The sequence below is a fragment of the Nicotiana sylvestris genome, chromosome 9, assembly GCF_000393655.2.
Source record: "Nicotiana sylvestris chromosome 9, ASM39365v2, whole genome shotgun sequence".
Lineage (NCBI taxonomy): Eukaryota > Viridiplantae > Streptophyta > Magnoliopsida > Solanales > Solanaceae > Nicotiana > Nicotiana sylvestris.
Genome location: NC_091065.1, coordinates 107,709,804 through 107,720,453, shown reverse-complemented (window position 1 = coordinate 107,720,453; position 10,650 = coordinate 107,709,804). Strand labels below are relative to the sequence as shown.

At 39.0% G+C, this 10,650-nt stretch overlaps 1 protein-coding gene across 1 annotated transcript; it reads left to right on the top strand.

Moving 5' to 3' along the window:
• The first annotated feature begins 4,182 nt into the window (after positions 1-4,182).
• Positions 4,183-6,437, top strand: LOC104229492 (pectinesterase 4-like). Its single transcript, XM_009782141.2, has 2 exons — positions 4,183-5,447; positions 5,536-6,437. Exons 1-2 carry the CDS (start codon positions 4,367-4,369, stop codon positions 6,234-6,236), a joined length of 1,782 nt encoding a protein of 593 aa, XP_009780443.1. The 5' UTR covers positions 4,183-4,366; the 3' UTR covers positions 6,237-6,437.
• The last annotated feature ends 4,213 nt before the right edge of the window (positions 6,438-10,650 follow it).

Here is a 10,650-nt window from a genome sequence, read left to right as displayed (position 1 = left end):
GCTACCTGGATCAATCAACACACGCTTAACTTGAGATTTATTTATGAGTACAGATATTACCAGTGCATCATTATACGGTTGTAAGATGCTTTCGGCGTCCTCGGCATTGAAAGAAATGGTCCCTTCCTGGATATAATCTCGGGTTCATTTTTCCCTTGTGATAGACACTTTAGTGCGCTTTAGAATTTGTCCCTGGGGGACGTCGACTCCACCAATGATCATGTTAATGACGTGCTGAGGTTCCTCTTGTTCGGTCTGTTTGTTGGAGTCCCTAATCCTGAAGTGATTTTTGGCTTGATCACTCAGAAATTCCCGGAGGTGCCCGTTATTGAATAACTGGGCCACTTCTTCTCTTAGTTGTCGGTAGTCCTCGGTCATGTGGCCATGAGTGTCATGATACTTACACATTAGGTTAGGGTATCTCTGGGTAGGGTCGGACTGCAATGGCCGAGGCCACTTGGTATCTTTGATGTGCCCGATGGAAGATACGATGCTGGCAGTATCGACATTGAAGATATTCTGATAATCTTGATTCCTCTCTGGCCCCATGTGGCCTGTCGAATAATTTTTGCTCATGAGTCCCCAGCTATTGTGGCCTCAATAGTTTCTTTTTTCATTTCTCGCAGGGTTACACTCAGATCCACTACCCCTTCAATCTCTGTTATACGGTTGATACTGATCTCTGTTCGATCTTGGTTCATGATCGACAACTCTCTTAGACATGTCATTAGTTCTGATGAGATAAACGGACCCGGAGGGTGCCCCGAGCTGATCGTCCTCGACTCTGGTCTTTGATTGGTACCTATTATGGACGTCAACCCAAGTTAACGCCGGGTATTCTATCAAATTCTGCTTCAGCTACTGTGAAATTAAGGAACTTTAGGGGTGGAGTCCTGGAGTGAACGCCCGAACGGCCCAATAGTTTGCAACCGGAGGCAGGTCCATTTGTTCCATTTGAAACCTCGACATGAATTCCCTGAGCATTTCGTTATCTCTTTGTTTTACTTTGAAAAGGCCCGATCTTTTTATTTCGACCTTGATGGACCCGGCGTGCACTTTTACAAAGGCATTTACAAGCATAGAAAAGGAATCAATAGAATTAGGGGGTAAGTTGTGATGCCATATCATTGCTCCTTTTGACAGGGTAAGTTGTGATACCATATCATTGATCTTTTGGACAGGGTTTCTCCGAACTTTTTCAACAAAACCGACTCGATTTCGTCATTTTCTAAGTCGTTTCCTTTGATGGAACACGTGTAGGAGGTCATGTGTTCATTTGGATTCGTGGTTCCATTATACTTCAGAATTTTGGGCATACGAAACTTCTTCGAGATTGGCTTCGGTGCCATACTCGGGAGGAAAGGCCTTTGGTTTCTTAGAGTCCAGGCCTTTCAATATCGGGGGCGCTCCTGGGATTTGATCAACTCTGGAGTTATAGATCTCCACTTTTTTATCGTTGGCCTTAAATTTCTTCTCCCCCGATTCTACCCGCTTTGTCAGTTCCTCAAGCACCTTTATTATTTCGGGGTTGGTCCCGGGCTCAACTTCACCCAACTTTTCCTTGACTTGTTCATTTCTTCGGGTGTTTTTCCAGGATGGTTCGGGCTCAACTCTGTTGGGGGCGCGACTTTGGTTTTGTAGTTGGTCTATCGTTGCTTGTTGGGCTTGTAACATTTCGGAGATAACCCGTAGACTGATCTCGTCGCCTTCACCGTCGTGCGTGCCCCGAGCTGTTGAACGGGCTCCTTCACGAACGTTGTTCTCGTGGTCGGTCGGCTGGTTTGCATCGATGGCCACATGTGAGTTGGCATCGATTGGGTCTGCAACCGGGACTTTGTTGGGGTCAGCAGGGGGCACCTCGTTGCTAGGTACTATATTGTTGTTTTCGCCATGGTGGCCAGACTCAGCATCAACGATCAAGTGAGCAGATTGAGAGTTTGACATTCTCAAATTACCACTATTATCCTTATCCCCATGGTGGGCGCCAAACTGCTTACCCTTAAAAATGGATAACTATTAAATTTATACACAATTTTAAGGATATGTGAACTAATTCAATACAAGTGATTAGCAACGTTATATGATTCAAATTAAAGATAGAATAAATGGCCAAACCAGTAATAGTGCTGAGTTCGGGCTTGGTTGCGAGTGAAACAATTAGCCTGCCTTCGATTCGGAATCAAATACTTATGAAGGGCTATGAACAAAATTAAGAACTTTGAATAACCTCTAGAAGCAGAGAAAAAAAAATGTATATTGCCTTGGTATGCCTGTTACAATGTCCCTATTGAATAATCAGCTCCCCATTTATGTAGTAGGGGAATTTTACCCAAAGTACAATTCTAAGAAAGGTACAAATCTTCCTTTTCACTAATCATGGAACTGCTTTCGATACGTGCCGAGATTCACGCTGTGATATCCGATTGGACGCGAATATGACAACCTTTTGTTAATCGTGGGCGGTCATTCGGTAATGCTCTCTAAGGTCTTGGAACTCGAACTGGATCCGAGGGGCGTGTTCTCGATGGCTCCGAGGGCAGGTGGTTTGCTCGGGACTTGATACGAGAGGCTCCTGGCTTCGATTCTGATTCCTTGTAGTCAAGTCCTTGCTTCGTTTTCCTCGTTGGGAAATCCGGGTGCTCATTACCCCAGTTTTACCCGTATACACTTGTAATATAGATATGTCTCAAAAAGCTTCATTAAGAAATAAATGAAATATATTTTGGTTAGGCCAAGACCTAGCTAGTGTATTTTACTTCAGAATGCAACACCAAACTTTATAAAGAAGCAATAAGTCTATTGCTTAATTACTAGATACGTATGAAATTCTCCACTCTCCTCAAAATTTATCCTACCTGTGACTTCAATTCTAAGTTTCAAGAGTTTAATATTGAAACATGTGAATGAACTATTAAACAAAAAATTGTGGAGAAGAATTTCAAATAATAATTCTAATGAAAGATCAAATTAAAGTCTCTCGAATAGATTTGAAGTGAATATAAAATATTGTTTTTTCCATTCCAAATCGAATGTATTACATTGACTTTCCACGATTATTAACAGAAAAATTAGTACCATTTGAGTTAATATGCCGGGATACATATACGTTCTTTTGGCTTTTTAAAACAAAGTAGAGAAATAGGAAAGATTAGAAGTGTGTCTCACTTAACTTTTTATGATTATTATACATAGAAAGGTTTTATTCTAACTTATCTGGGAACGGAATCCTCACCCGAACTCTTTTTTCCATTTACATGCAGTACACTACTGCTGGATACTTACTCATAGAAATAAGTAATGAAGAAAGTATTCTTTCAGCAGCAGAAGAAGAGAAACGAAAGCGGAGCAAGAAGGAAGAGCAAAAATGAAGAGATTAAAAGTTAACATATTGAACAAAAAATATAGTAGGGAGGGCCTGTGAATGTAACGGAAGAAAATTAACAAGTTAGTGTCTATTGCACGGATACGCTTTTAAACTTAGAGGTGACCATATATATTAGAGTTTAAGTTATATATATCGTTAGTGTAAGGAATATTTACACTACCACATCATATTTATTTGTTGTAATAGGTAATCCGCCTTATTTTCAAGATTTAAGCGTTGGTACGTATACAATATGTTTACAATATTTTTCCACCAAATTTTTTTTCCTAATTCTAAATATAGTGGCTCTGTTAGAAAATTATATAGTAATAAAATCCTTTTTCTTTTTATCAGCTCAGCGATCCACGTTTGGATAAGTTAACAACAGTAGGAATCGGATCGGAATAGCTCTTTACCTTTAAACGAGAATATATTAACGTTTGAATACAGCTTATGGTGTAATGAGTATATGTAATGGTTAATGTCAAAGGCCGAGAGAATTATCCATGTAGTTGAGAATTGACAATTAAGTAGTTATATTTTAATGGTGTAACACTGAAATATCACCTGGTCCTTCTCTCATTCCTTACTAAGCCTCTTCCACCTTCCAAATAAAGGGGAAAACGAACATTTCCTCGCATTTAGTTGGAGTATATCCAAAACCACTCATCTGCATTGATCAGTTACTGTCCACTGCATCATTTTAGAGGTGTCATAACTCAAACAAGTCTGCTAAATGGTCGGATTGCCATGCAAATTAAGGTTACAACTCTCTCTTAAGCCCTATATAAAGCTCCCCTTACCATGTCAATTCAATCATCCATCTTCTCTTTGGTAACAATAAAACTAATAAACACCGACGAGAGGAGTAACCTCGAGTTGTTGATCACTATATATCATCTTTCCTTTTTTCCTTCTACATTATTCTATAGGAAAGAGGGAAAGAAATTATATATATCTCAAAAAAAAAAAAAAAACGAGAAAAATTAAAGAAGAGAAAAGATGGTGGGGAAAATAGTGGTTTCGTTAGTATCCTTGATTCTTCTAGTTGGTGTGATAATAGGAGTGGTGGTGGTTGTACACCAAAATGGGAATCACAAAGAAGATCAAAGCACCAAAGTCCAAATGAAGAAAGTGCATGAGTTTTGTCAAGCAGCTGAATTTAAAGACTCATGTGCCAAGAGTCTTGAATCTGTAGCCAAAAACGATACAGCTACAATTAATGACTATCTAATGGCAGCCTTCCAAACTACAGTGGAAGAAGTGAAGAAAGGACTGCAGGAGGCTGGGAAGACTTCTGTGAACAAAGACAGCGATCCTTACAATCACATGGCAATAGAGGATTGCAAGGAGCTGTTGCAAAGAGCTGTCGAAGAACTTGAGGACGCGCTCAGCTTGGTTGGAGAGACCGACACTGAATCACTAAATGAATATACATATGATCTGTTGAACTGGCTCAGTGCCGTCTACTCCTACCAAAGCATGTGTGTTGATGCCATCGACAAGCCCGAGTTAAAAACCGCTATTCAAAATGGCGTTGTCAATGCCACACAACTCACTAATAATGCACTCAACATTGTAGCCAAGATTTCAGACCTCTTCCCATCCTTCAACATTCAAATTCCTGATAATCTTATCAACAGCAGCGACAGCAACTCACCTCATCGCCGTCTCCTTGAGGCGAACAAGATCGATCAGGACGGTTACCCTACATGGTTCCCCGTTGCTGACCGTAAGCTATTGGTAAAATCCGGAAAAGGAAAAGGACAAGGTGGTGGTGCTGCTGGGGCTGCTCCAGTACTTCCTCCAATCGGTCCCGGACCAATTACTCCTCACGCAGTAGTTGCCAGGGATGGCAGCGGCAAATTTAAAACCGTCACTGATGCAGTCAGAGCATACCCACCAAACCACCAAGGTAGATACATTATCTATGTCAAGGCCGGCGTTTATAACGAACAAGTCCTTATCGATAAGAAACAAACAAACGTGTTTATGTATGGTGATGGCGCAGGGAAATCTATCATCACTTGTGACAAAAATGTTAAAATATCGAAATTCACCACCTCCAAAACTGCTACAGTCGGTAAGTACATATATACTCCCATTGGAAATTAAAACCATGCATGCATTAAATGAATTAAAGAGTTTAAGTAGTTGTATATATATTGCAGCTGTTGAGAGCGAGGGGTTCATAGCGAGAGGAATTACCTTCCGCAACACAGCGGGTCCAGAAGGGGAACAAGCCGTGGCACTTAGAATCAACGGAGATAGGGCGGCCGTATTCGACTGCAGTATGGAAGGATTTCAAGACACCCTGTACTATCAATCCCATCGCCAGTTCTACCGCAACTGTGTCATCTCTGGTACAGTGGATTTCATATTTGGCATGGGCTCGGCGGTCATCCAGAACAGTGAGATCATTGTGAGGAAGTGTGGCCCGAAACAGAAGAACACAGTCACAGCTGACGGCAGGGAATTGCCGAGTGAAATCACTGGATTGGTATTGCAAAACTGCAGGATAGTACCAGACAAAGAACTCTTCCCAGTGAGGTTCGCGGTAGAATCTTACTTGGCCCGCCCATGGAAGCAATTATCCACCAATGTGTTCATAGAAAGCGAGATTGGTGATTTCATTAGGCCAGAAGGATATCTCAAATGGGACGACCACCCATTCCATCAAACATGTTTAGTCTATGAGTATGCAAACAGAGGACCTGGTGCTGCTACTAACCTTAGGAACAAACTTTTCAAGAATTTCAAGGTCCTTAGCCCACAAGAAGCAACTAAATACACTGTTGGGGCTTGGCTTAGAGGTAATGAGTGGTTGCCTGGAACTAATGCACCTTTCTACCTTGGTCTTGGTGGGAAATAATTAATTTAACCACATTCCTACTTCTCAACCCTATATATATTTATTTATGCATATTATATTGCATAGGATTCGTTTTTGTTGGAGAAGAATCGATCATAATTGTAAGTAATTAGAAATTACATATGCTATATGACAACATATTTCATTTTTGTGAATGTAATAAGGCCATTATAAATTTCAATGTTACTATTTGTTTTGATATATGTTCCTTACTGGTGTCATTAATTGTCCTTCTAGATATTCAGAATAATTTTTCTTCTTACTTACTGTTGGTGATTTCCTCTGCTTAATCCTTTCTTCATCGTGTCAAAAGCCATCGACTTGCACCAAAATAACAATTATTAAGTACTTATATTTGTCACTGATTGAGAATCTCAGATGAGGACCAAAAGAAAGGTGGAATAATACACAGGATAAAAGAAGAAAAATTAGAATAAAAAGTGAGTTAGCAGAGAGAAAGGACTAAAACTAAAGTTTTGTATGCACCAAGATGTGAGTAAAAATTGAAAAAATAACACGGGAGTTAACTTGAAAGAACGAGAAAACAATTATATGGAATACATATTTACAAAGGCAACGTAAAAATTCAGGATAATATGCTGGTAAATAGGGATGGCAATTGGGCGGGGCGGTTTTTCTTTAATGCGGGACGGGTGGGTTTGCTCTTATGCAGGGGCGGGGCAGGTTGAAACCAATTTAATTTTTTAAAAGCAAGGCGGGGCAGGTTTGATGCAGGTTGAGTGCGGGTTCAACTGCTATTTTACATTCTTTTTTCTGCTAGCAATATTATTTTAGGTTTCTATCCAAAGAAAGTATTCTTATTTTTGCATCTTGTAATTATATATATTTTCATTAATATTTTTGGTAGTAAAAACAATATAATGGTTACTATTCAACAATGTTCATATCGAGAAACATTGTTACGAACTGTTAGAAGGGATACTTTGTATTTCTAAGATTTGTTTTGTTCCAGCTCACCTTTTGTCTTATATAATTATGTCCTCTTAAGATAATCAAGCGGTTTATCATTTATGGCTTCAGAAATAGTAGAACTACTCCATTCCCTTTAATCCTCATGTACCTATTTGCAAGTTTTCTTCTCTCCACTAATTAAAGATTCCTAATTGAGAAAGAACGAACTGAAAAACAAAATATTATGCGTATAGCAACTAACTAATTAGTTGATAGAATCTTGTTTCTCTTATTTCATGGACAATGTACAATTTCACTAGACGACAAAAGAAAATATAAGTGCTTGAATAATATTAAACTCATCATTTAGAAATAATAATAAAATGTCAAACTAGTTTCTCTTAGAAAAAATAATAGGAGAAAATTTAAGCGGGCAGGTTGTAAACAGAAAAAATAGCTATGCGGACGGGGCGGGTTGAAATTCTTGTGGGTTAAGCCAAACCCACCTTGCACCCGCCCCACTGCCATCCCTACTAGTAAACCGCAATATATTGTATTCTACATGTACAAAGTAAAATCAAACTATTACCAAGTGATGTTTTATACTTCAATGTCACATAAGGGGGGAGGGGTAGTGTCCAATTTTCACGTGCACAGATTATAAAAGGACCTGGTTCTTTTATGTGTCTCCTTATACTACTATTGCGAAAATAATAAATGCGGAAAGTAAAGAACACAAGTATTTTACGTGAAAAACACCCGGCTCAAAAGGTGAAAAAACACGACCTACTACTCAGTAGGATTTTCCCCAACACTTCACTAAATCACTAGCCAAAATAGCATTTACAAAATTCTTTGTAAACTTAAGGATTACCTCTAATCCCGTTGTCAAACCAGCCCCTAACTGTTGCGACAACTTCAAGTTAACTCTAACTTGAATACCCAGAGTACCTAATACAATTACTTATAGATAAAGCTAAAAGGTACAATTTGAAAATACCTACTGCAATGAAACTAGAATAAAAGACAGACACTTGGAACTGGTTCTTCTATCTGGTTCATGCAGCTTTAGGTTTGCGCACTTGAATCACACAAGAATTGCTTGCAAAATGTCTTGCTATTTTGCTCTCAACTCACGTTTAACTTCAGTTTTTATGTGTGCCTGTAAAGTGAGAACATTCTGTAATTTATAGAGTTAGTAAAATATGAAATAACTAGAGTTCCAATGCTATACTCTTCCTTGGTAGAAGAGTTCTAGTTATCTTCAACTTCTAACCCTTCTCTTATCTTGGATAAAGTTCTTTTCGAATAAGAAGTCCTTCTCCTTATCACTTATGCAACCTTTTTGATTAGGAGATATCAGTTATAACAACTTAGGCTTATCTCCTTCACGTGCATCCCTTATACTCGAATTTGCCTGTGTCTGTATGTACTGTGTACGGACCTGGTTCATGCTTGAGTTCTTTGTCAATCATTAAAATAAACTTTACTTAGGCCAAAAAATTCCCCTTTTTTGATGATGACAAACTCTGTGCTCTTCATAAGCATAGGCTCTGTTTCAACTCAGCTTAACATCAACACAGTGTTAGAATACTTTCTATTTTAAAGTGACAAATCATCAAGGACCAGATTCATTAGGTTATAAACATCACAATCCAAAGTAAAATAACAACCTAATTTTCCCCTTTTGTCATCATCGAAAAGTTGCATAATTATGTTAGATAACCAGATTTTAATAGAAATTACTCTTAGCCGTTGGGGCTACTTCAAATGCAAATATGGAATCAAGCATCATCTATCAATCTAATGATATTAGCCATATAAGAAGCATCAACAAACAGTTAAAACACAAAAACAATTGATTATCATTGATACTAGTCATCCACAAAGCATAAAGAGAAATAAAAATATTAGATCATGAGCAAAAGAAAAAAAAATCTCATCTGGGTCACTGGTTGGTCTAACTAGGCTAGGAGGTCTTAAGGCTGGGAATGACCAGGTTCTTGGTTCTTGGCTTGAAGCAGTTTCATCATATCCTGAAGAATGCCATCATTCTTCTCCTTCTCTTTTGCAAGCTCAGCTCTGAGAGCATCTCTCTCAGTTTCTACTTCTGCCAACCTCTTCTTCAGCATCCTTAGCCCCACTTTCGTGCACCAAGACTCACACTTTGCTGTTTACAGGTACCTTTTTGGATGAACCAGGTTCTTTGGGGGTGGTGTGGAGTTCATAGTCACAAACAGTCAGAGTGTTTGTCCCAAAGTGATCCTTGCTTGTACCAACTTCCCATTTCTTGATGGGTACCTTGAAGTGTGCAAGTACAGCCGTGAGAATAAAACCATAGGGTATGACATGAGTTTTGGTGCCAGTCAGAACCCTATCAAGAAGCTGGATGATAAATTCAGGCCAATTTATTTGCCTTCCACTGTCCAAATATTCCATAAGGACTAGGTCCATGAATGTGGCAATGTGCCTCCTTTCCTGCCTAGGCAGCACAATTGTTAACAAATTCGAAAATACTTTGTGGGGTGGCTTCATCTCACTTTTGTATATGGCCTTAGGCTGAAGTTCTTCATCATTGTCACCAAACTTCTTTGTAATTGTAAGGGAGTAGGGAGGTTCTCTATACTTGGCCATTTGAGCTTCTTGTAATCATTTTACCTTTCAGAAGGTACACCTAAGATCTCTCCCAATTTCTTGTCATCAAAACTCACTTTAACCCCTTTCACCACACTGGTGACTCTGCCATTTTTGATCTTACAATTTGCCATGAACTCCACAATCTCAGTTCTGACAAATTTCACATCCATCTAAAGGACCATGTCCTTCCACCCCTATAATTGTATGTTAGTTTGTATGAGTCCACCAAACTATGGAGTACCTGGTCCTATATGAGATGATGTTGAGGATGCTATAGAAACTAAAAGTAAAGAAGACAAGAGAGTTTTACGTGGAAAACTCCCACACAAGGGGATCAAAAAACCAGGACCTACTCTTGTAGGTTTTTAACTTCACTAACTTGCAATCTCCCTGTTACAAGCCAATTTGCAATAACCCTATTACAAAGACTTCAACTAACTTGTGATGCTCTCACCACAAGCTACTTTATAACTATCCTAGTTACAAAGGCTTTAAACTTATGACTATTCCTAGTCACAACATAAACTCGGAAGTTTACGGATTTTTGTTTTTTCCTAAGACAGCTTCTAAGAAAGCAAACTAGGAAATACAATGAAGAGCAAATGACAAGATTACAACTCAACTACGGATGTACATAAATTCATTAAGAAACCGATCCTTAGTGGAGTTGTCTTCTTGTTCTTGACACACCAGTGACTTCAATGCCGGAGGAACACTGTTATGCTTGAGAGAATATCACTGAATGCACACAAATGTTGTGCTTTGCACCAGGTTGTTATATCACAATAGATAGTGATGGCAATTCTTGGTACACGCTTCTTCCCAATGAGAAGTGACTGTTGTACTGTCTGTACAGCCACTTCCA

Bases quoted from the DNA above. Each gene is read 5' to 3' on its own strand.
- LOC104229492 (XM_009782141.2), top strand. From the start codon at position 4,367: ATGGTGGGGAAAATAGTGGTTTCGTTAGTATCCTTGATTCTTCTAGTT. The intron at 5,448-5,535 runs GTAAGTACATAT...TATATATTGCAG, and splicing joins CTCCAAAACTGCTACAGTCG to CTGTTGAGAGCGAGGGGTTC.